The sequence below is a fragment of the Aphelocoma coerulescens genome, unplaced genomic scaffold (assembly GCF_041296385.1).
Source record: "Aphelocoma coerulescens isolate FSJ_1873_10779 unplaced genomic scaffold, UR_Acoe_1.0 HiC_scaffold_670, whole genome shotgun sequence".
Lineage (NCBI taxonomy): Eukaryota > Metazoa > Chordata > Aves > Passeriformes > Corvidae > Aphelocoma > Aphelocoma coerulescens.
The window spans coordinates 1-24,988 of NW_027184025.1; the positions used below are offsets into that span (position 1 = coordinate 1).

The 24,988-nt window shown below is 65.1% G+C and overlaps 1 protein-coding gene across 1 annotated transcript; it reads left to right on the plus strand.

The window, feature by feature from the left end:
- Positions 1 to 4: 4 nt before the first annotated feature.
- On the plus strand, positions 5 to 22,013 carry LOC138102282 (Schwann cell myelin protein-like; the record flags this gene model as incomplete). Its single annotated transcript, XM_068999992.1, is given in 12 exon segments — positions 5 to 323; positions 3,466 to 3,762; positions 7,196 to 7,456; positions 11,521 to 11,781; positions 15,109 to 15,148; positions 16,529 to 16,562; positions 16,564 to 16,734; positions 16,736 to 16,784; positions 19,835 to 19,884; positions 19,886 to 19,932; positions 21,727 to 21,802; positions 21,906 to 22,013. Coding segments are annotated over 12 exon segments (1,713 nt in total), but the record flags the coding sequence as incomplete, so codon positions are not given.
- Positions 22,014 to 24,988: the final 2,975 nt, after the last annotated feature.

Genomic DNA, 24,988 nt, shown 5'->3' on the forward strand with positions numbered 1-24,988 from the left:
GCCTGGCGGCTCGTGCGTGGCCATCCCTTGCCGCTTTGGCTACCCCGAGGAGCTGCGGCCGGGCTCGGTCCAGGGGCTCTGGTATTTCGGTAGCCCCTACCCCAAAAATTACCCGCCCGTGGTCGCCCGCTCGCGCCCGGGCGCGGTCCACGAGAGCTTCGCTGGCCGCGCGCGGCTCGTGGGCGAGCCGGGGCTGCGCGACTGCTCGCTGGAGCTGGGGCCACCGCTGAGCGCCGAGCTGGCCGGCCGCTACTACTTCAGGGGCGACCTGGGTGGCTACAACCAGTACAGCTTCTCGGAGCACGCCACGCTGGAGGTGCTGGGTGAGCGACGGGTTTTTGGGAAATTTTGGGGAGATTTGGGGGGTTTTGGGAAATTTTGGGGGGTTTGAGGGGGTATTTGGGGGTGTTTTGGGGGCGTTGTTGCCTCAGGGGCGACCTGGGTGGCTACAAGCAGTGCAGCTCCTCGGAGCGCGCCACGCTGGAGGTGCTCGGTGAGCGACGGGTTTTTTGGGGGGAATTTTGGGGGGTTTTGGGAAATTTTGGGGCTGTTTGAGGGGATTTGGGGGTGTTTTGGGGGCGTTGTCCTCAGTGGCCACCTGGGTGGCTACAACCAGTGCAGCTCCTCGGAGCGCGCCACGCTGGAGGTGCTCGGTGAGCGACGAGTTTGGGGACATTTTGGGAAAATTTGGGGGATTTTGGGGGGTTTTGAGAGATTTTAGGAGGTTTTGGGGCTGTTTGAGGGGGGTTTGGGGGTCGCCACGACTTCAGGGGCGACCTGGGTGGCTACAACCAGTGCAGCTCCTCGGAGCACACCACGTGCTCGGTGAGCGCGGATTTTAGGAAATTTTGGGAAATTTTAGGAAATTTTGGGGAATTTTTTAGAGATTTTGGGGGATTTTGGGGGGTTTGGGGAAATTTTGGGGGGTTTTGGGGGGTTTTGGGGCTGTTTGAGGGGGATTTGCGAGTCGCCACTACTTCGGGGGCGACCTGGGTGGCCACAACCAGTGCAGCTCCTCGGAGCTCGCCACGTGCTCGGTGAGCGCGGATTTTGGGGATTTTGGGTTTTTTTGGGAAATTTTGGGAGATTTTTGGGAGATTTGGGGAAATTTTGGGGGGTTTTGGGGGGTTTTGGGGGCGGTTTGAGAGGGGTTTGAGGGGGGGTTTGGGAGTCGCCACTACTTCAGGGGCGACCTGGGTGGCTACAACCAGTGCAGCTTCTCGGAGCGCGCCACGCTGGAGGTGCTGGGTGAGCGCGGAGTTTTTGGGAAATTTTGGGGGGTTTTGGGAAATTTTGGGGGGTTTGGGGTGGTTTTGGGGCTGTTTGAAGGGGTTTTGGGGTCGTTGTTGCCTCAGTGGCCACCTGGGTGGCTACAAGCAGTGCAGCTCCTCGGAGCGCGCCACGTGCTCAGCGAGCGCGGATTTTGGGAAATTTTGGGGAATTTGGGGGGAAATTTTGGGGGATTTTGGGAGATTTTCGGAGATTTTGGGGGGTTTTGGGGCTGTTTGAAGGGGGTTTTGGGGCCGTTGTTGCCTCAGTGGCCACCTGGGTGGCTACAAGCAGTGCAGCTTCTCGGAGCGCGCCACGCTGGAGGTGCTCGGTGAGCGACGAGTTTTTGGGAAATTTTGGGGAGATTTGGGGGATTTTAGGAGGTTTTGGGGCTGTTTGAGGGGGGTTTGGGGGCGTTGTTGCCTCAGGGGCCACCTGGGTGGCTACAACCAGTGCAGCTCCTCGGAGCGCACCACGTGCTCGGCGAGCGCGGATTTTAGGAAATTTTGGGAAATTTTAGGAAATTTTGGGGAATTTTTTAGAGATTTTGGGGGATTTTGGGGGGTTTTGGGAAATTTTGGGGGGTTTGAGAGGGGTTTGAGGGGGGTTTGGGAGTCTCTGTTGCCTCAGTGGCCACCTGGGTGGCCACAACCAGTGCAGCTTCTCGGAGCACGCCCCGCTGGAGGTGCTGGGTGAGCGACGAGTTTTTGGGAAATTTGGGGAAAATTTGGGGGATTTTGGGAGATTTTGGGGGGTTTTGGGAAATTTTGGGGGGTTTTGGGGGGTTTGAGAGGGGTTTGAGGGGGGTTTGGGAGTCGCCACTACTTCGGGGGCGACCTGGGTGGCTACAACCAGTACAGCTCCTCGGAGCACGCCACGCTGGAGGTGCTGGGTGAGCGACGAGTTTTTGGGGGGAATTTGGGGGGTTTTGGGAAATTTTGGGGGGTTTGAGGGGGTATTTGGGGGTGTTTTGGGGGCGTTGTTGCCTCAGGGGCGACCTGGGTGGCTACAACCAGTGCAGCTCCTCGGAGCGCGCCACGTGCTGGGTGAGCGCGGATTTTAGGAAATTTTGGGAAAATTTGGGGGATTTTTGGGAGATTTTTGGGGTTTTGGGAGATTTTCGGAGATTTTGGGGGGGTTTTGGGCGTGTTTGAAGGGGATTTGGGGCCGTTGTTGCCTCAGTGGCCACCTGGGTGGCTACAACCAGTGCAGCTCCTCGGAGCGCGCCACGTGCTCGGTGAGCGCGGATTTTAGGAAATTTTGGGAAATATTAGGAGATTTTAGGAGATTTTGGGGGTTTTGGGAGATTTTCGGAGATTTTGGGGGGTTTTGGGGGTTTTTGAAGGGGTTTTGGGGGCGTTGTTGCCTCAGTGGCCACCTGGGTGGCTACAACCAGTGCAGCTCCTCGGAGCGCGCCACGTGCTCGGTGAGCGCGGATTTTAGGAAATTTTGGGAAATTTTGGGGGTTTTGGGAGATTTTGGGGGATTTCGGGGAATTTTGGGGCTGTTTGAAGGGGATTTGGAGTGAGGTTTGGGTGTCCTGGAAAGGTTGGACCCCATTTTTGGGGCTAAAGAAGCCCTTTTTGGGTATCCAGACCCCATTTTTTGGACAAAAAAGGGGATTTAGGCACCCAAGACCCCATTTTGGGGCGAAAAAAGCCCTTTTTGGGACCCCCACCCCCCATTTTTTGGACAAAAAAGGGGATTTAAGCACCCAGGACCCCATTTTTGGGATGAAAGAGGGGTTTTTGGGTATCCACACCACATTTTTGGGGCTAAACAAGCCCTTTTTGGGTATCCAGACCCCATTTTTTTGGACAAAAAAGGGGATTTAAGCACCCGACACCCCATTTTTTGGCTAAAAAACCCCTTTTTGGGACCCACAACCCCCCATTTTTGGACAAAAAAGGGGATTTAAGCACCCAGAACCCCATTTTTTGGGACAAAAAAGGGATATTTAAGCACCCAACACCCCATTTTTGGGGCTAAACAAGGCCCTTTTGGATATCCAGACCCCATTTTTTGGCTAAAAACCCCCCTTTTTACGACCCCCACCCCCATTTTTGGGGCTAAACAAGGCCCTTTTGGGTATCCAAACCCCATTTTTTGGCTAAAAACCCCTTTTTACGACCCCCACCCCCATTTTTTACCTCAACCCCCCCCCCCCACCTTCTTTTTCCCCCCCCCTTTTCCCAGAGGAGCCGCTGCTGGAGGTGCCCCCGGAGCTGGTGGCCGGCGCGGTGGCCGAGCTGCGGTGCCGCGTGCCCGACTCGTGCCCGCGGCACCGGCCCCGCGTGCGCTGGGAGGGCGCCCGGGAGCTTCTGGAAGCTTCCGAGCGGGAGTCGCGCGAGGAGGCGGCCGGCGCCGGCGCCGTGGTGGCCCGGCTGCGCTTCCGGCCCCGGCGCCAGGACGGCGGGCACCGGCTCACCTGCCAGGTGACGCTGCCCAACGCCAGCCTGGCCTTCGCCGCCGGAGTGGCGCTGGATGTGCAGTGTGAGTGGGGGGAGGGGGGAGCTGGGGGGGGGGGGGGGGATCTGGGGTACCTGGGCACACCTGGGCATACCTGGGGGGGATCTGGGGGGTACCTGGGGGGGATCTGGGGGGGATCTGGGGGCACCTGGGGGCACCTGGGGGCACCTGGGGGGGGACCTGGGTGAACCTGGAGGGGACCTGGGCACACCTGGGGGTACCTGGGGAGCACCTGGGCACACCTGGGGGCACCTGAGGACACCTGAGGGCACCTGGGGGCAGCTGGGGGCAGCTGGAGGGGACCTGGGGGGGACCTGAGCACACCTGGGGGCACCTGAGGGCAGCTGGGGGCAGCTGGGGGCAGCTGGGGGGGGACCTGGGGCACCTGGGGGCACCTGGAGGGGACCTGGGCACACCTGGGGGTACCTGGGGGGTACCTGGGGGCACCTGGGGGGGATCTGGGGGGGACCTGGGGATGAATGGGGCACACCTGGGGGCACCTGGGGCACCTGGGGGCACCTGGGGGGGACCTGGGTGAACCTGGAGGGGACCTGGGCACACCTGGGGGTACCTGGGGAGCACCTGGGCACACCTGGGGGCACCTGAGGACACCTGAGGGCACCTAGGGGCAGCTGGGGGCAGCTGGAGGGGACCTGGGGAGCACCTGGAGGGCACCTGAGGGCACCTGGGGGGGACCTGGGGGCAGCTGGGGGCACCTGGGGGGGACCTGGGCACACCTGGGGGAACCTAAGGACACCTGAGGGCACCTAGGGGCAGCTGGGGGCGGCTGGAGGGGACCTGGGGAGCACCTGGGGGGGACCTGGGGAGAGTTGGGGGCACCTGGGGGCAGCTGGAGGGACCTGGAGGGGACCTGGGCACACCTGGGGGCACCTGGGGGCACCTGGAGGGGACCTGGGCACACCTGGAGGGGACCTGGGCACACCTGGGGGCACCTGGGGGCACCTGGGGAGGACCTGGAGGCAGCTGGGGGCAGCTGGAGAGGACCTGGGGACAGTTGGGGGCACCTGGGGGCACCTGGAGGGCACCTGGGGGTACCTGGGGGCACCCAGAGGGCACCTGGGGATGAATGGGGCACACCTGGGGGCACCTAGGGGCAACTGGAGAGGACCTGGGGGTACCTGGGGGGGGACCTGAGGGCACCTGGGGGCACCTGGGGACACCTGGAGGGGACCTGGGTGAACCTGGAGGGGACCTGGGTGAACCTGGAGGGGACCTGGGCACACCTGGGGGTACCTGGGGAGCACCTGGGCACACCTGGGGGCACCTGAGGACACCTGAGGGCACCTAGGGGCAGCTGGAGGGGACCTGGGGAGCACCTGGAGGGCACCTGAGGGCACCTGGGGGGGACCTGGGGGCAGCTGGGGGCACCTGGGGGGGACCTGGGCACACCTGGGGGAATCTAAGGACACCTGAGGGCACCTGGGGGCAGCTGGGGGCAGCTGGAGGGGACCTGGGGAGCACGTGGGGGGGACCTGGGGAGAGTTGGGGGCACCTGGGGGCAGCTGGAGGGACCTGGAGGGGACCTGGGCACACCTGGGGGCACCTGGGGGCACCTGGGGAGGACCTGGAGGCAGCTGGGGGCACCTGGAGGGCACCTGGGGGTACCTGGGGGCACCCAGAGGGCACCTGGGGATGAATGGGGCACACCTGGGGGCACCTGGGGGCAACTGGAGAGGACCTGGGGGTACCTGGGGGGGGACCTGAGGGCACCTGGGGACACCCGGGGGGCACCTGGGGGCACCTGCAGGGACCTGGGGAGCACCTGGGCACACCTGGGGGCACCTAAGGACACCTGAGGGCACCTGGGGGCAGCTGGGGGCAGCTGGGGGCAGCTGGAGGGACCTGGAGGGGACCTGGGCACACCTGGGGGCACCTGGGGGCACCTGGAGGGGACCTGGGCACACCTGGGGGTACCTGGGGGGTACCTGGGGGCACCTGGGGGGTACCTGGGGGGTACCTGGGGGCACCTGGGGGGGATCTGGGGGGGACCTGGGGATGAATGGGGCACACCTGGGGGCACCTGGGGCACCTGGAGGGGACCTGGGCACACCTGGAGGGGACCTGGGCACGCCTGGGGGGCACCTGGGGGGCACCTGGGGAGGACCTGGAGGCAGCTGGGGGCAGCTGGAGAGGACCTGGGGACAGTTGGGGGCACCTGGGGGCACCTGGAGGGCACCTGGGGGTACCTGGGGGCACCCAGAGGGCACCTGGGGATGAATGGGGCACACCTGGGGGCACCTGGGGGCAACTGGAGAGGACCTGGGGGTACCTGGGGGGGGACCTGAGGGCACCTGGGGGCACCTGGGGACACCCGGGGGGCACCTGGGGGCACCTGGAGGGACCTGGGGGGGACCTGGGCACACCTGGGGGACACCTGGAGGGCACCTGGAGGCACCTGGGGGCACCTGGAGGGGACCTGAGGACAGTTGGGGGCACCTGGGGGCACCTGGAGGGGACCTGGGGACACCTGGAGGCACCTGGGGGGCACCTGGGGGCACCTGGGGGGCACATGGGCACACCTGGGGCACACCTGGGGGGCACCTGGAGGGCACCTGGGGGTACCTGGGGGCAGCTGGGGGCACCTGGAGGGGAACTGAGGACACCTGGAGGGCACCCTGGGGGCACCTGGGATCTTCCCACCCCCTCCTCCCCTCACTTGGGGGGTCCTGGGGGGTCTTGGGGGTACCTGAAGGGCACCTGGGGGGCACCTGGGCACACCTGGGCACACCTGGGGGACACCTGGAGCACACCTGGGGGACACCTGGGGCACACCTGGGGGACACCTGGGGGCACCTGGAGGGCACCCGGGGGGTACCTGGGGCACACCTGGGGGGCACACCTGGGCACACCTGGAGCACACCTGGAGACCACCCTGGACCTCACCTGGCACCTTCCCACCCCTCCCCCCCTCACCTATCCCCCCTCTCCCCTCCCCCCCTCACTTGGAGGGTCCTGGGGGGTCTTGGGGGTACCTGGAGGCACCTGGGGGACACCTGGGGACACCTGGGGCACACCTGGGGGCACCTGGAGGGCACCTGGAGCACACCTGGGCACACCTGGGGGCACCTGGAGGGCACCCGGGGGGGACCTGGGGGCACCTGGGTGAACCTGGAGGGGACCTGGGCACACCTGGGGCACACCTGGGGGACACCTGGGCACACCTGGGGGGCACCTGGGGGCACCTGGGGGGCATCTGGGGCACACCTGGAGGCACCTGGGTGAACCTGGAGGCACCTGGGCACACCTGGGCACACCTGGGGCACACCTGGGGGCACCTGGGGGCACCTGGACACACCTGGGGCACACCTGGGCACACCTGGGACACACCTGGGGCACACCTGGAGCACACCTGGGGGGCACACCTGGGGCACACCTGGGGCACACCTGGAGACCACCCTAGACCTCACCTGGCACCTTCCCACCCCTCCCCCCCCAGACGAGCCGCAGGTGCTGGAGGTGTCGGGCCCCGCCGAGGCGCTGGAGGGGTCCCCGGTGGATTTGGGGTGCCGGGCCGAGGGCCGCCCCCCCCCGCTGCTCTCGTGGTTCCGGGGGCCGCGGGTGCTGCGCGAGGAGCCGGGGGTGCCCTCGCTGGCCCTGCACCTGGCCCAGGTGAGCCCCGGGCACAGCGGCACCTACACCTGCGTGGCCGAGAACCGCCACGGCCGCCACAACCGGAGCCTCGAGCTGCGCGTGGCCTGTGAGAGACGCGCCCGGGGGGCGGGGTTTGGGGGGGATTTGGGGGGGTTTGGGGGTACCTGAGGGGGTTTGGGGGGGATTTGGGGGGGATTTGGGGGCACCTGGGGGGGGTTTGGGGAGGTTTGGGGGGTTTTGGGGGGGGTTTGGGGGGTACCTGAGGGGGTTTGAGGGGGATTTGGGGGGGTTTGGGGGCACCTGAAGGGGTTTGGGGGGGAGCTGGGGGGGGTTTGGGGGGATTTGGGGGTACCTGAGGGGGTTTGAGGGGGATTTGGGGGGGTTTGGGGGTACCTGGGGGGGATTTGGGGGGGAGCTGGGGGGCTTTGGGGGGGATTTGGGGGGGTTTGGGGGTACCTGAGGGGGTTTGGGGGGGAGCTGGGGGGGGATTTGGGGGGGTTTGGGGGGGTACCTGAGGGGGTTTGAGGGGGATTTGGGGGGATTTGGGGAGGTTTGGGGGGGTACCTGAGGGGGTTTGGGGGGAATTGGGGGTACCTGAGGGGGTTTGGGGGGGAGCTGGGGGGGTTTGGGGGGGTTTTGGGGGTACCTGAGGGGGTTTGGGGGGGAGCTGGAGGGGGTTTGAGGGGGATTTGGGGGGGTTTGGGAGGGTTTGGGGGGGAGCTGGAGGGGTTTGGGGGGGATTTGGGGGGGTTTGGGGGTACCTGAGGGGGTTTGGGGGGGAGCTGGAGGGGTTTGGGGGGGAGCTGGGGGGGTTTGGGGAGGATTTGGGGGGGTTTTGGGGGTAGCTGAGGGGGTTTGAGGGGGATTTGGGGGGGATTTGGGGGCACCTGGGGCAGTTTTGGGGCACCTGGGGGGGGTTTGGGGCACCTGGGGGGGATTTGGGGGGGATTTGGGGGGGATTTGGGGGTACCTGAGGGGGTTTGAGGGGGATTTGGGGGGGGATTTGGGGGCACCTGGGGCAGTTTTGGGGCACCGGGGGGGGTTGGGGGGGATTTGGGGGGGGTTTGGGGGGGGTTTGGGGGCACCTGGGGCAGTTTTGGGGCACCTGGGGGGGGTTTGGGGCACCTGGGGGGGATTTGGGGGGGATCTGAGGGGGTTTGGGGGGGAGCTGAGGGGGTTTGGGGGTACCTGAGGGGGTTTGGGGGGGATTTGGGGGGGTTTGGAGGGATTTGGGGGGGTTTGAGGGGGATTTGGGGGGATTTGGGGGGTTTGGGGGCACCTGAGGGGGTTTGGGGGGGAGCTGGGGGGGTTTGGGGGGGATTTGGGGAGATTTGGGGAGGTTTGAGGGCACCTGAAGGGGTTTGGGGGGGAGCTGGGGGGGGTTTGGGGGGATTTGGGGGGGTTTGGGGGGTACCTGAGGGGGTTTGAGGGGGATTTGGGGGGGATTTGGGGGCACCTGGGGGGGGATTGGGGGGGTTTGGGGGGGGATTTGGGGGGGTTTGGGGGGGTTTGGGGGAGCTGGGGGGGTTTGGGGGGGAGCTGGAGGGGTTTGGGGGGGGTTTGGGGGGGTTTGGGGGTACCTGGGGGGGGTTTGGGGGGGTTTGGGGGGGATTTGGGGGGGATTTTGGGGGGATTTGGGGGCACCTGGGGCAGTTTTGGGGCACCTGAGGGGGTTTGAGGGGGATTTGGGGGGGATTTGGGGGTACCTGGGGGGGATTTGGGGGGCACCTGGGGCAGTTTTGGGGCACCTGGGGGGGGTTTGGGGGGGTTTTGGGGGGGATTTGGGGGGGATTTGGGGGGTTTGGGGGCACCTGAGGGGGTTTGGGGGGGATTTGGGGGTACCTGAGGGGGTTTGGAGGGATTTGGGGGGGATTTGGGGGGATTTGGGGGGGATTTGGGGGCACCTGAGGGGGTTTGGGGGGATTTGGGGGGGATTTTGGGGGGTACCTGAGGGGGTTTGGGGGGGAGCTGGAGGGGTTTGGGGAGGTTTGGGGGTACCTGGGGGGGATTTGGGGGGGAGCTGGGGGGCTTTGGGGGGGATTTGGGGGGGTTTTGGGGGTACCTGAGGGGGTTTGGGGGGGAGCTGGGGGGGATTTGGGGGGATTTGGGGGGGATTTGGGGGCACCTGAGGGGGTTTGGGGGGATTTGGGGGGGATTTGGGGGGGGATTTGGGGGTACCTGAAGGAGTTTGGGGGGTACCTGAGGGGGTTTGGGGGGGAGCTGGGGGGTTTTGGGGGGGTGTTGGGGGCATCTGGGGGGGTTTGGGGCAGATCTGGGAGCACCTGGGACACACCTGGGGCACACTTTGGGCACACCTGGGTCACACTTTGGGGCACACCTGGGCCACACTTGGGGCACACCTGGGGCACACCTGGGGCACACCCAATGCCACACCTGGGCCACACTTTGGGGCACACCTGGGGCACACCTGGGGCACACCTGGGTCACACTTTGGGGCACACCTGGGGCACACCTGGTGCCACACCTGTGCCACACATGGGGTCACACTTGGGGTCACACTTGGGGCACACCTGTGCCACACCCAGGCCACACCTGGGGCACACTTTGGGGCACACCTGGGGCACACCTGGGGGTCACTTTGGGGCACACTTGGGGCACACCCAAGGCCACACCTGGTGCCACACCCAGGCCACACGTGGGGCACACCTGGGGCACACTTTGGGTCACACCTGGTGATCACACCTGAGGTGCCACACCTGATGCCCACCTGATGATGCCCACCTGTGCCCCACAGACGCCCCGCGGGCCCCCGTGGTGAACGGCTCGCTGTGGGTGCTGGCCGGGGACCCGCTGAGCCTGGGCACACCTGGGCACACCTGGGGCACACATGGGCCACACTTTGGGGGCACACCTGGGGGCACACCTGGGGCACACTTTGGGGCACACCTGGGGGCACACCTGGGGCACACTTTGGGGCACACCTGGGGCACACCTGGGGCACACTTTGGGGCACACCAGGGGCACACCTGGTGCCACACCTGTGCCACACATGGGGTCACACTTGAGGCCACACCTGGTGCCACACCCAGGCCACACCTGGGCACACCTGGTGTCACACCTGGGGTGCCACACCTGTGCCACACCTGATGCCCACCTGTGCCCACCTGATGATGCCCACCTATGCCCCACAGACGCCCCGCGGGCCCCCGTGGTGAACGGCTCGCTGTGGGTGCTGGCCGGGGACCCGCTGAGCCTGGGCACACCTGGGCACACCTGAGGCACACCCAAGGCCACACCTGGGCCACACTTTGGGGCACACCTGGGGCACACCTGGGGCACACTTTGGGGCACACCTGGGGCACACTTGGGGCACACTTGGGGCACACCCAAGGCCACACCTGGGGCACACTTTGGGTCACATCTGGGCCACACTTTGGGGCACACCTGGGGCACACCCAGGCCACACCTGGGGCACACTTTGGGTCACACCTGGTGGTCACACCTGGGGTGCCACACCTGTGCCACACCTGATGCCCACCTGTGCCCACCTGATGATGCCCCACCTGTGCCCCACAGACGCCCCGCGGGCCCCCGTGGTGAACGGCTCGCTGTGGGTGCTGGCCGGGGACCTGCTGAGCCTGGGCACACCTGGGCACACCTGGGGCACACATGGGGGTCACCTGGGGGTCACACTTGGGGCACACCTGGTGCCACACCTGGGGCCAAACCTGGGGCACACCTGGGGGCACATCTGGGGCACACCTGGGGCACACCCAAGGTCACACCTGGGGGTCACTTTGGGGCACACCTGGGGGTTACTTTGGGGCACACCTGGGGTCACACCTGGGGCACACTTTGGGGCACACCTGGGGGCACACCTGGGCCACATCCAGGCCACACCCAATGCCACACCTGGTGCCACACCCAGGCCACACCTGGGGCACACCTGGTGTCACATCTGGGGGTCACACCTGTGCCACACCTGATGCCCACCTGATGCCCCACCTGTGCCCCACAGACGCCCCGCGGGCCCCCGTGGTGAACGGCTCGCTGTGGGTGCTGGCCGGGGACCCGCTGAGCCTGGGCACACCTGGGCACACCTGGGGGCACACCTGGGCCACATCCAGGCCACACCCAATGCCACACCTGTGCCACACCTGAGGTGCCACACCTGATGCCCACCTGATGATGCCCACCTGTGCCCCACAGACGCCCCGCGGGCCCCCGTGGTGAACGGCTCGCTGTGGGTGCTGGCCGGGGACCCGCTGAGCCTCACCTGCGGCGCCTCGAGCCACCCCGCCCCCATCGTGACGCTGGCCCGCGGGCGGCGAGTGGTGGCCACGGCCGTCTACGAGCCGCGGGTGACGCTGGAGGTGGCGGCGGCCGCGCCCGAGGACGCCGGGGAGTACCTGTGCCGAGCCGAGAACCAGCACGGCGAGAGCAGCCTGGCCTTCAACGTCACCGTGGAGTGTGGGTTTTTGGGGGAAAAAACGGGGGTTTTGGGAAAAAATGGGAGTTTGGGGGAAAAAAAGGGGATTTTGGGAAAAAAAAGGGGGTTTTGGGAAAAAAATGGGGGTTTTGGGGGGGAAAAAGGGGATTTGGAGGGGGGTAAAGCATGGTGAGAGCAGCCTGGCCTTCAACGTCACCGTGGAGTGTGGGTTTTTGGGGGGAAAAAAAGGAAAAAAGAGAATTTTGGGAAAAAATGGGATTTTTGGGGAAAAAATGGGATTTTGGGAAAAAAATGGGGGTTTTGGGAAAAAAAATGGGGGTTTTGGGGGAGGAAAAAATGGGATTTTGGGGGTGTTTGGGAAAAAAAAGGCGGAGTTTGGGGAAGATAAGGGGGGAAAAAGGGGATTTGGGGAAAAAAATAGGGATTTTGGGGAAAAAATGGGGATTTGGGGAAAAAAAGGGGAAAAAGGGGGTTTGGGGGAAAAAATGGGGAGTTTGGGGTGGACGCCGGGGAGTACCTGTGCCGAGCCGAGAACCAGCACGGGGAGAGCAGCCTGGCCTTCAACGTCACCGTGGAGTGTGGGTTTTTGGGGGAAAAAACGGGGGTTTTGGGAAAAAATGGGAGTTTGGGGGAAAAAATGGGATTTTGGGAAAAAAAATGGGGGTTTTGGGGGGGAAAAAGGGGGATTTGGGGGGGGTAAAGCACGGTGAGAGCAGCCTGGCCTTCAACGTCACCGTGGAGTGTGGGTTTTTGGGGGGGAAAAAGGGGAAAAAAGGGAATTTTGGGGAAAAATGGGATTTTTGGGGAAAAAAATGGGATTTTGGGAAAAAAATGGGGGTTTTGAGGGAGGAAAAAAATGGGATTTTGGGGGTGTTTGGGAAAAAAAAGGCGGAGTTTGGGGAAAATAAGGGGGAAAAAAGGGGATTTGGGGAAAAAAATAGGGATTTTGGGGAAAAAAGGGGAAAAAAATGGGGATTTGGGAAAAAAAAGGGGAAAAAATGGGGATTTGGGAAAAAAAAGGGGAAAAAGGGGGTTTGGGGGAAAAAATGGGGAGTTTGGGGTGGACGCCGGGGAGTACCTGTGCCGAGCCGAGAACCAGCACGGGGAGAGCAGCCTGGCCTTCAACGTCACCGTGGAGTGTGGGTTTTTGGGGCGAAAAACGGGGGATTTGGGAAAAAATGGGAGTTTGGGGAAAAAAAGGGGATTTTGGGAAAAAAAATGGGGGTTTTGGGAAAAAAATGGGGGTTTTGGGGGGAAAAAATGGGATTTTGGGGGGGAAAAAGGGGGATTTGGGGGGGGTAAAGCACGGAGAGAGCAGCCTGGCCTTCAATGTCACCGTGGAGTGTGGGTTTTTGGGGGGAAAAAAAGGAAAATAGGGAATTTTGGGAAAAAATGGGAGTTTGGGGAAAAAAATGGGGATTTTGGGAAAAAAAATGGGGGTTTTGGGGGGGAAAAAGGGGGTTTTGAGGGAGGAAAAAATGGGATTTTAGGGGTGTTTGGGAAAAAAAAACGGAGTTTGGGGAAAATAAGGGGGAAAAAAGGGGATTTGGGGAAAAAAATGGGGATTTTGGGGAAAAAAAGGGGAAAAAGGGAGTTTGGGGGAAAAAATGGAGAGTTTGGGAAAAAAATGGGGAATTTGGGGTGGATGCCGGGGAGTAGCTGTGCCGAGCCGAGAACCAGCACGGGGAGAGCAGCCTGGCCTTCAACGTCACCGTGGAGTGTGGGTTTTTGGGGCGAAAAAGGGGGGTTTTGGGAAAAAATGGGAGTTTGGGGGGAAAAAATGGGATTTTGGGAAAAAAATGGGGGTTTTGGGAAAAAAATGGGGGTTTTGGGGGGGAAAAAGGGGATTTGGAGGGGGGTAAAGCATGGTGAGAGCAGCCTGGCCTTCAACGTCACTGTGGAGTGTGGGTTTTTGGGGGGAAAAAGGGGGGTTTTGGGAAAAAATGGGAGTTTGGGGGAAAAAAGGGGATTTTGGGAAAAAAAATGGGGTTTTGGGAAAAAAAATGGGGTTTTGAGGGAGGAAGAAATGGGATTTTGGGGTGTGTTTGAGAAAAAAAGGCGGAGTTTGGGGAAGATAAGGGGGAAAAAAGGGGATTTGGGGAAAAAAATAGGGATTTTGGGGAAAAAATGGGGATTTGGGGAAAAAAAAGGGGAAAAAGGGGGTTTGGGGGAAAAAATGGGGAGTTTGGGAAAAAAAATGGGAGTTTGAGGGAGGAAAAGGGGATTTGGGGGGGTAAAAGCACGGTTGAGAGCAGCCTGGCCTTCAACGTCACCGTGGAGTGTGGGTTTTTGGGGGAAAAAACGGGGGTTTTGGGAAAAAATGGGAGTTTGGGGAAACAAAAGGGGTTTTGGGAAAAAAATGGGGGTTTTGGGGGAAAAAAGGGGGTTTTGGGGAGGAAAAAATGGGATTTTGGGGGTGTTTGAGAAAAAAAAGGCGGAGTTTGGGGAAGATAAGGGGGAAAAAAAGGGGATTTGGGGAAAAAAAATAGGGATTTTGGGGAAAAAAAAGGGGAAAAGGGGGTTTGGGGAAAAATGGAGAGTTTGGGAAAAAAATGGGGAATTTGGGGTGGACGCCGGGGAGTACCTGTGCCGCGCCGAGAACCAGCACGGGGAGAGCAGCCTGGCCTTCAACGTCACCGTGGAGTGTGGGTTTTTTGGGGGGAAAAACGGGGGTTTTGGGGAAAAAATGGGAGTTTGGGGAAAAAATGGGATTTTGGGAAAAAAAAGGGGGTTTGGGGAAAAAAAAATGGGGGTTTTGAGGGAGGAAAAAAATGGGATTTTGGGGGTGTTTGAGAAAAAAAGGTGGAGTTTGGGGAAGATAAGGGGGAAAAAAGGGGATTTGGGGAAAAAAAATAGGGATTTTGGGGAAAAAAGGGGAAAAAAATGGGGATTTGGGGAAAAAAAGGGGAAAAAGGGGGTTTGGGGGAAAAAATGGGATTTTGAGGGGGGAAAAAGGGGGGATTTGGGGGGGTAAAGCACGGTGAGAGCAGCCTGGCCTTCAACGTCACCGTGGAGTGTGGGTTTTTGGGGCGAAAAAAAACGGGGGTTTTGGGAAAAAAATGGGAGTTTGGGGAAAAAAAGGGGGTTTTAGGAGGTGTTTGGGGGGGAAAAGGGGATTTTGGGGGAAAAAGGGGCTGTCCCCTGCCCCCCCCCGGTGCCATCTGGGGGGTCCCAGGTGCCCTTTTTGGGTTATCTCCCCCCCGACACCCCCCTGGCACCCCCCTGACCCCCCCTGGCACCCCCCTGTCCCCCTCCCCAGTTTCCCCCCCGACCCCCTCCCCGGTGCCATCTGGGGGGTCCCGGGTGCCCTTTTTTGCCCCCTGACCCCCTCCCCGGTGCCCCCCCAGACCCCCCGGTGCTGCTGCCCGAGTCCCGCTGTGCCCCCGGTGCCATTTGGGGGGTCCCGGGTGCCCTTTTTGGCTCCTCTGGTGCCATCTGGGGGGTCCCCAGGTGCCCTTTTTTTGGGGTTATCTCCCCCCGACACCCCCCTGGCACCCCCCTGACCCCCCCTGGCACCCCTCTGACCCCTCCCCGGTTCCCCCCAGACCCCCCGGGTGCCATTTGGGGGGTCCCGGGTGCCCTTTTTGGCCCTGGCACCCCCATGGCACCCCCCTGACCCCCCTCCCCGGTGCCCCCCCAGACCTCTCGGTGCCATCCTGGGGGGGTCCCGGGTGCCCTTTTTTGGGGTTATCTCCCCCCGACACCCCCTTGGCACCCCCCCTGACCCTCCCCGGTGCCATTTGGGGGGTCCCAGGTGCCCTTTTTGGCTCCTCTGGTGCCATTTGGGGGGGTCCCGGGTGCCCTTTTTTGGCCCCCTGACCCCCTCCCCGGTGCCCCCCCAGACCCCCCGGTGGCTGCTGCCCGAGTCCCGCTGTGCCCCCGGTGCCATCTGGGGGGTCCCGGGTGCCCTTTTTGGCTCCTCTGGTGCCATTTGGGGGGTCCCGGGTGCCCTTTTTGGCTCCTCTGGTGCCATTTGGGGGGTCCCGGGTGCCCTTTTTGGCCCTGGCACCCCCTTGGCACCCCCCTGACCCCCTCCCCGGTGCCCCCCTGTCCTCCCCGGTGCCATCTGGGGGGTCCCAGGTGCCCTTTTTTGGGGTTATCTCCCCCTGACCACCCCTGACATCCCCCCTGACCCCCTCCCCGGTGCCCCCCAGACCCCCCGGTGCTGCTGCCCGAGTCCCGCTGTGCCCCTGATACCCCCCTGTCCCCCTCCCGGTGCCATCTGGGGGGTCCCAGGTGCCCTTTTTGGCCCTGGCACCCCCTTGGCACCCCCCTGACCCCCTCCCCGGTGCCCCCCCCAGACCCCCCAGTGCCATTTGGGGGGTCCCGGGTGCCCTTTTGGCCCTGGCACCCCCTTGGCACCCCCCTGACCCCCTCCCCGGTGCCCCCCCAGACCTCTCGGTGCCATCTGGGGGGTCCCGGGTGCCCTTTTTTGGGGTTATCTCCCCCCCGACACCCCCTTGGCACCCCCCTGACCCTCCCCGGTGCCATTTGGGGGGGTCCCAGGTGCCCTTTTTGGCTCCTCTGGTGCCATCTGGGGGGTCCCGGTTGCCCTTTTTTGCCCCCTGACCCCCTCCCCGGTGCCCCCCAGACCCCCCGGTGCTGCTGCCCGAGTCCCGCTGTGCCCCGGTGCCATTTGGGGGGTCCCGGGTGCCCTTTTCGGGGTTATCTCCCCCCGACACCCCCTTGGCACCCCCCCTGACCCCCTCCCCGGTGCCCCCCCAGACCCCCCCGGTGCTGCTGCCCGAGTCCCGCTGTGGCCCCGGCCGGGGACGGCGCTCGCTGCGTGTGCGCGGCCCCTGGCGGTGCCGCCGCCCTCGGTGGCTTTCGAGCTGCCCTCGCTGAACGCCACCGTGGCCGAGGGCCACCGAGACTTCGCCCTGACCGGCCCGGGCGGCTCCGGGGCCCGTGGCGGGGGGTGCTGACGCTGCGGGGGGGGCTCGAGCCCCCGGCTGGCCGTGGTGTGCGCGGCCCCGCAACGGGCACGGGGCGGCGAGGGCACAGCTGCGCTTCCACCACCCCGGTGAGTGCGGGGGGGGGCACCTGGGGGGCAACCTGGGGGGCAGCTGGGCACACCTGGGCACACCTTGGGGGGCAGCTGGGGGCACCTGGCGGCACCTGGGGGGCAGCTGGACACACCTGGGGGGCACCTGGGGGGCACCTGGGGGGGTCTGGGGGTAGCTGGGGGGCAGCTGGGGGGCAGCTGGGGGCAGCTGGGGGGCAGCTGGACACACCTGGGGGGCACCTGGGGGGCACCTGGGGGCACCTGGGAGGGTCTGGGGGATACCTGGGGGTAGCTGGGGGCACCTGGGGGGCACCTGGGGGGTTCTGGGGGGCACCTGGGCACACCTGGGGGGCACCTGGGGGGCACCTGGGGGGCACCTGGGCACACCTGGGGGTACCTGGGGGGGTCTGGGGGTCCCTGCGGGGCGGCGAGGGCACAGCTGCGCTTCCACCACCCCGGTGAGTCCGGGGGGGGCACCTGGGGGGCACCTGGGGGGGTCTGGGGGGGTCCTGGGGGGGTTCTGGAGTCACCTGGGGGGCACCTGGGGGGGTCTGGGGGCAGCTGGGCCACTACTGGGCACACCTGGGCACACCTGGGCACACCTGGGGGGCACCTGGGGGGGTCTGGGGGAGTCTGGGGGGCAGCTGGGGGCAGCTGGGGGGCAGCTGGGGGGGTCTGGGGGTACTTGGGCACACCTGGGGGGCAGCTGGGGGCACCTGGGGGTACCTGGGGGGGTCTGGGGGTACCTGCGGGGCAGCGCGGGCACAGCTGGGCTGCCACCACCCCCGGTGAGTGCGGGGGGGGCAGCTGGGGGGCACCTGGGGGGCAGCTGGGCACACCTGGGCACACCTGGGGGGCAGCTGGGGGCACCTGGCGGCACCTGGGGGGCACCTGGGCACACCTGGGGGGCACCTGGGGGGCACCTGGGGGGGCACCTGGGCACACGTGGGGGCACCTGGGGGGGTCTGGGGATACCTGGGGGTAGCTGGGGGCAACCTGGGGGGCACCTGGGGGGTTCTGGGGGGCACCTGGGCACACCTGGGGGGCACCTGGGGGCACCTGGGGGGCACCTGGGCACACCTGGGGGTACCTGGGGGGGTCTGGGGGGTCCCTGCGGGGCAGCGCGGGCACAGCTGCGCTTCCACCACCCCGGTGAGTCCGGGGGGGGCACCTGGGGGGCACCTGGGGGGGTCTGGGGGGGTCTGGGGGGGTTCTGGAGTCACCTGGGGGGCACCTGGGGGGGTCTGGGGGAGTCTGGGGGGCAGCTGGGGGCAGCTGGGGGTACCTGGGGGGGTCTGGGGGTCCCTGCGGGGCAGCGGCGGGCACAGCTGGGCTGCCACCACCCCGGTGAGTCCGGGGGGGGCACCTGGGGGGCACCTGGGCACACCTGGGCACACCTGGGGAGCACCTGGGGGGGTCTGGGCGGGACCTGGGCCCACCTGGGCACACCTGGGCACACCGGCGCCGGCCCTGGGCCATCGGTGCCACCTCTGCCCCTCCCCCCCAGCAGGGGGTGGGGGATGGGGGCGGGGCGAGCGGGGCGATTCCCACGGCTCGGGGCCCGCCCCTCCCCCACCCAGTGCCGCTGACGCTGCCCCTCCCCCACCCCCGTGTGCCCCTCCCCCACCCCTGTGCCCCTCCCCCACCCCTGTGCCCCTCCCCTACCCCTGTGCCCCTCCCCCACACCTGTGCCCCTCCCCCATCCTCCATGTGCCCCCTCCCCCACCCTCCATGTGCCCCTCCCCCACTCCGTATACCCCTCCCCCCGCCGTTTGCCCCTCCCCCACCCCGTGTCCCCCCTCCCCCACCCCCCTCTGCCCCTCCCCCACCCCCTCCCCCCTCCGTTTGCCCCTCCCCCACCCATGTGCGCCACCCCCACCCTCCATCTGCCCCTCCCCCACCGCGTGTCCCCCTCCCCCACCCCCTGCGCCCCTCCCCCACCCCTCCCACTGCCGTGTGCCCCTCCCCCACCCCCTCCCCCCTTGTACCCCTCCCCCACCCCCGTCTGCCCCTCCCCCAACCCCTCCCCCACCCCGTCTGCCCCCCCTCACCCCTCCCACCGCCGTGTGCCCCTCCCCCACCCCTGTGCCCTCCCCCACCCTCCATGTGCCCCTCGCCCACCCCCTCCCCCCCTTGTACCCCTCCCCCACCCCTGTCCCCCTCCCCCACCCCCTCCCCCCCTTGTACCCCTCCCCCACCCCCGTCTGCCCCTCCCCCAACCCCTCCCCCACCCCTTGTGCCCCTCCCCCACCCCGTCTGCCCCTCCCTCACCCCTCCCACCGCCGTGTGCCCCTCCCCCACCCCTGTGCCCTCCCCCACCCTCCATGTGCCCCTCCCCCACCCTCTCCCCCCCTTGTACCCCTCCTCCACCCCCTCCCCACCCTCCATGTGCCCCTCCCCCACCCCCTCGCCCACCCCCTCGCCCCACCCCCATCTGCCCCTCCCCCACCCCTCCCCCCCGTGTACCCTCCCCCCACCCCCGTCTGCCCCTCCCCCAACCCCTCCCCCACCCCCATCTGCCCCCTCCCCCACCCCCTCCCCCCTTGTACCCCTCCCCCACCCCCGTCTGCCCCTCCCCCAACCCCTCCCCACCCCTTCTGCCCCTCCCCCACCCCTGTGCCCCTCCCCCACCCCATCTGCCCCTCCCCCACCTCCTCCCCCACCCCATCTGCCCCTCCCACACCCCTCCCACCGCCGTGTGCCCCTCCCCCACCCCTGTGCCCTCCCCCACCCTCCATGTGCCCCTCCCACACCCCCTCCCCCCCTTGTACCCCTCCCCCACCCCTGTCCCCCTCCCCCACCCCCTCCCCCTCTTGTACCCCTCCCCCACCCCCTCCCCCACCCTCCATGTGCCCCTCCCCCCCTCCCCCACCCCCATCTGCCCCTCCCCACCCCCTCCCCCCCTTGTACCCCTCCCCCACCCCCGTCTGCCCCTCCCCCAACCCTTCCGCCACCCCTTGTGCCCCTCCCCCACCCTTGTGCCCCTCCCCCAACCCTGTGCCACTCCCCCACCCTCCATCTGCCCCTCCCCCACCCCTCCGTGCCCCTCCCCCCCCTCCCCTCCCCAGCCGGGCTGGTGTGGGCCAAGGTGGGCCCGGTCGGGGCCGTGGTGGCTTTCCGCCGTGGTCATCGCCCTCGTCTGCTACGTCAGCCAGAGCCGCCGCAAGTGAGCCCCGCCCCCGCCGGCCACGCCCACCGGGGGGCCACGCCCACCTGCGGGCGGCCACGCCCACCTGGGGAGGGGCTGGGCTTAACGGGGGGGGAGGGGAAGGGGAAGGAAGGGGGGGAGGGGAAGGGGGGACACGCCCACGGGGGGACACGCCCATTTGGGCCACGCCCACTCGAGGCCACGCCCACCCTGAGTGGCCACACCCCCTTTAGGCCACGCCCACTTTGAACACACACCTGAGGCCTCACCCCCTTTAGGCCACGCCCACCCCAAGAGGTCACACCCCATTTAGGCCACGCCCACCCCAAAGAGGCCACACCAATTTAGGCCACGCCCATCCCGAGTGGTCACACCCTGTTTAGGCCACGCCCACTTTGAAGCCACGCCCCATTTAGGCCACACCCACCCCGAGGGCCACACCCCCGTTTAGGCCACGCCCACTTTGGAGCCACACCCTGAGGGACCACGCCCTGTTTAGGCCATGCCCACTTTGGAGGCCACACCCCATTTAAGCCACGCCCACTTTTGGAGCCACACCCTGTTTAGGCACGCCCACCGGGGGGCCACGCCCACCTGGGGAGGGGCTGGGCTTCACGGGGGGGGGAGGGGAAGGGGGGACGGAAGGGGGGGGAGGGAAGGGGGGACACGCCCATGGGGGACACGCCCACTTGAAGCCACGCCCACTCCGAGGGGACACACCCCGCTTAGGCCACGCCCATGTTGAAGCCACGCCCACCATTAGAGGTCACACCCCCATTTAGGCCACGCCCACTTTGAAGCCACACCCGGAGAGGCCACGCCCCGTTTAGGCCACGCCTACTTGAAGCCACGCCCACCCCAAGGGGGAGGTCACACCCGGTTTTTAGGCCACGCCCACCGCTAGAGGCAACGACGGCTTAGGCCACGCCCCGTTTAGGCCACACCCATCCCAAGTGGCCTACCCCGGTTTTAGGCCACGCCCACTTTGGAGGACACACCCCCTTTAGGCCACGCCCGCTTTGAACCCACATTCAGAGGTGCCACGCCCCGTTTAGGCCACGCCTACTTGAAGCCACGCCCACCCAGAGAGGCCACACCCATTTTGGCCACGCCCACTTTGGAGCCACATTCAGAGAGGCCACACCCTGTTTAGGCCACGCCCACCTGAAAGCCACACCCACCATTAGCGGCCACACCCCATTTAATCCACGCCCATGAGGCCACACCCCCGTTTAGGCCACGCCACCGGGAGGACACGACCCATTTAAGCCACGCCCACTTCGAGCCCATATTCGGAGGGGCCACGCCCTGTTTAGGCCACGCCCACTTTGGCGGCCACCCCCATTTAGGCCACGCCCACTTTGGAGCCACATTTGGAGAGGCCACGCCCACTTTGAAGCCACACCCAGTTTTAGGCCTCGCCCACTTTGAAGCAACGCCCACCCTTAGGGGCCACACCGGTTTCGGCCACGCCCCCCCGGAAAAAAGCCACACCCAAGGAGGCCACGCCCACTTGGAAGCCACACCCAGAGAGCCCCCCCCGTTTAGGCCACGCCCACCTCGGGGGGGGGGGGACCAATCAACGAGCGCCTCTAGGAGGGCCACGCCCACTTCGAAGCCACGCCCACCCCCAGTGACCACGCCCCATTTAGGCCACGCCCACCTGGGATAGTAACCAATGAGCACCTCTGGGGTGGCCACGCCCACCCAGGGGGGAAACTGAGGCACAGGTGGGGGGAGGGGGCTTGGGGGAGGTTAAATGTGGGCGTGGCCGGGGTCAAAGGTGACGAGGCCCCTCCCCCACCCCCGCAGGAAGGCGTCGGGAAGCCCCGAGGTGACCCCGGTGACCCCGGCGGGGGGGCGGGAGCCGGAGCCACGCCCACCGCAGGTGAGGGGGGGCGGGGTGGACCTTTGGGCGACCTTTGGGTGACCCCTGGGTGACCCCTGGGTGACCCCTGGGTGACCTTCGGGCGACCCCGCCCCTCCCCCAGGCGCGGTGGCTGCGCTGGGCGCTGGGGGTGGGGGAGGGGCCGGGGGCCGCCCCCGAGCCCGCCCCTCCCCCCAAGAGCCCGCGGGGGCCCCCCCGAGGAGCCGCCGGAGTACGCCGAGATCCGCGTCAAGTGACCACGCCCACCGGGCCACGCCCACCTGCTCCTGGGCCACGCCCACCTGCTCCTGGCCACGCCCACCTGCTTCCTGGACACGCCCACCTGCTCCTGGCCACGCCCACCCCCTTCCTGGCACGCCCACCCCCTTCCTGGCCACGCCCACCCCCTTCCTGGCCACATCCATCTGATCCTGGCCACGCCCACCTGTTCCCGGCCCACGCCCATCTCCCCGTAGCCACACCCACCCATCCCCGTAGCCACACCCATGCCAGTCCTGGCCACGCCCACCCAAATCCTGGCCACTCCCACACCGTCCTCACCACGCCCACCCCGTCCTGGCCACGCCCACACCAGTCCTGCCACACCCATCTGATCCTGGCCACGCCCACCTGCTCCTGGACACGCCCATTTCGATCCTGGCCACGCCCACCCCCTTCCTGGCCACATCCATCTGATCCTGGCCACGCCCACACCGGCCTGGACACGCCCATCCCATCCTGGCCACGCCCATCTCTCCGTAGCCACACCCACCCATCCCCGTAGCCACACCCACGGCCAATCCTGGCCACGGCCCACCCTAATCCTGGCCATGCCCATTCTGATCCTGGCCACGCCCAGCCCCCCATAGCCACGCCCACCCCAGTCATGGCCACGCCCACACCATCCTGGCCACGCCCACATGTTCCAGGCCACGCCCATCTCCCGTAGCCACACCCACCCATCCCCGTAGCCACACCCACGCCAATCCTGGCCACGCCCACCCTAATCATGGCCACGCCCATTCCGATCCTGGCCACACCCATTCCAATCCTGGCCACGCCCCACCCCCCTTCCTGACCACATCCAATCTGATCATGGCCACGCCCACACCATTCCTGGCCACGCCCATCTCCCCGTAGCCACGCCCACCCCAGTCCTGGCCGGCCATGCCCACCCCAGTCATGGCCACGCCCACCTGATCCTGGCCACGCCCACCTGCTCCTGGCCACGCCCATCTCCCTGTAGCCACACCCACCATCCCCGTAGCCACGCCCACCCACTCCCGGCCACGCCCACCCCCTTCCTGGCCACATCCATCTGATCATGGCCACGCCCCACACCATTCCTGGCCACGCCCATCTCCCCGTAGCCACGCCCTCCTGGTCACACCCACCCCAGTCCCCGTAGCCACGCCCACCCGTTCCTGGAACACGCCCACCTGCTCTTGGACACGCCCAGCCCTCCACTGGCCACACCCACCCCAATCCTGGCCACGCCCACCTGTTCCTGACCACGCCCCCCCTCCGCTGGCAACGCCCACTCCATCACGGACCACAGCCATCTTGTCCTGGGCCACGCCCACCCCCTTCCTGACCACGCCCATCTCCCCATGACCCACGCCCACCTGTTCCTGACCACGCCCAGCCCCTCATGGCCACGCCCATCTTCTCCTGGCCACGCCCACTCCATCATAGCCACGCCCACCAGTTCCCGGCCACGCCCATCTCCCTGTAGCCACACTAACCTGCTCATGGCCACGCCCACTCCATCCTGGCCATGCCCACCCCAATCCTGGCCACGCCCAGCCCCTCATGACCACGCCCATCTTCTCCTGGCCACGCCCACTCCATCATAGCCACGCCCATTTTCTCCTGGCCACGCCCACTCCTTCTGGCCACTCCCGCCCCGACCACGCCCACCCCTCCGTTGGCCACGCCCACCCCTCCACTGGCCACGCCCATCTCCTGGCCACGCCCACCTCTCCATTGGCCACGCCCACCCTTCCTGGCTGCGCCCACCCCTCCCCTGGCCACGCCCACCCTTCCTGGCCACACCCACCCCTACCCTGGCCACGCCCACCCCTCCAATGGCCACGCCCACCCCTCCAATGGCCACGCCCATCTCCTGGCCACGCCCACCCCTCCCCCTGGCCCCACCCAGCCCCGCCCCTCCGGGCAGGCCCCGCCCCCCTCGTTAATTATTTATTGCCCCTCATTAACGCCCCCGCCGTGACCTTTGACCTTTGACCTTTGACCCCCCCCCCCCCCAATAAAGCGGAAGTGCCCCAAGGGGCTCCTGGGGCCGGTTCGGGGAATTTTGGGGGGATTTTGGGAGTTTTTGGGGTTTTCGGGGATTTTTTTGGGGATTTTGAGGGATTTTTGGGGGGGGATTTTTTCGGGAATTTTGGTGGGGTTTGGGGTTTTTTTTTGAATTTTGGGGTCGTCAGGGATTTTTTTGGGAATATTTTGGGAGTTTTGGCAATTTTGGGGCATTTTTTGGGAATTTTGGGGGATTTTTTGGGAATTTTTTTTTGGATTTTGTGGGGTTTTTTTGCGATTTTGGGGGGAAAATTTTGGGGGTTTTTATTTGTGGATTTTTTTGAGAATTTTGGGGATTTTTCAGGGATTTTTTTTTGGGATTTTTTGGGCAATTTTTTGGGAATTTTGGGGGATTTTTTAAAGGAATTTTTGGGGGGATTTTTTGGATATTTTGGGAATTTCGGGGGATTTTTTTTGGGGATATTTTGGGGGATTTTTTGGTGGATTTTTGCGAATTTTGGGGGGATTTTTTTGGGATATTTTTGGAATTTTGGGGGAGATTTTGGGGGAGTTTTTGGGAATTTTGGGGTTCTCAAGGGTTTTTTTGGGAATATTTTGGGAATTTGGGGGGGGTTTTATTATTTTTTTGGGAGTTTTTGGGAATTTTGCAGGATTTTTGGGGGATTTTTTTGGGAATGTTGGGGGATTTTTTAAATTACTTTTTGGGAATATTTGGGGATTTTTTGGGATACTTTTGGGAGTTTTGGGGAATTTTTGTGGATTTTTTTGTGAATTTGGGGATTTTGGGGGATTTTTTGGGGATATTTTGGGAATTTTGGGGGACTTTTTCGTGGATTTTTTGCGAATTTTGGGGTTTTCAGGGATTTTTTTGGGAATTTTGGGGGATTTTTTTGGGGGAAAGTTTTGGAATTTTGGGGATTTTTTGGG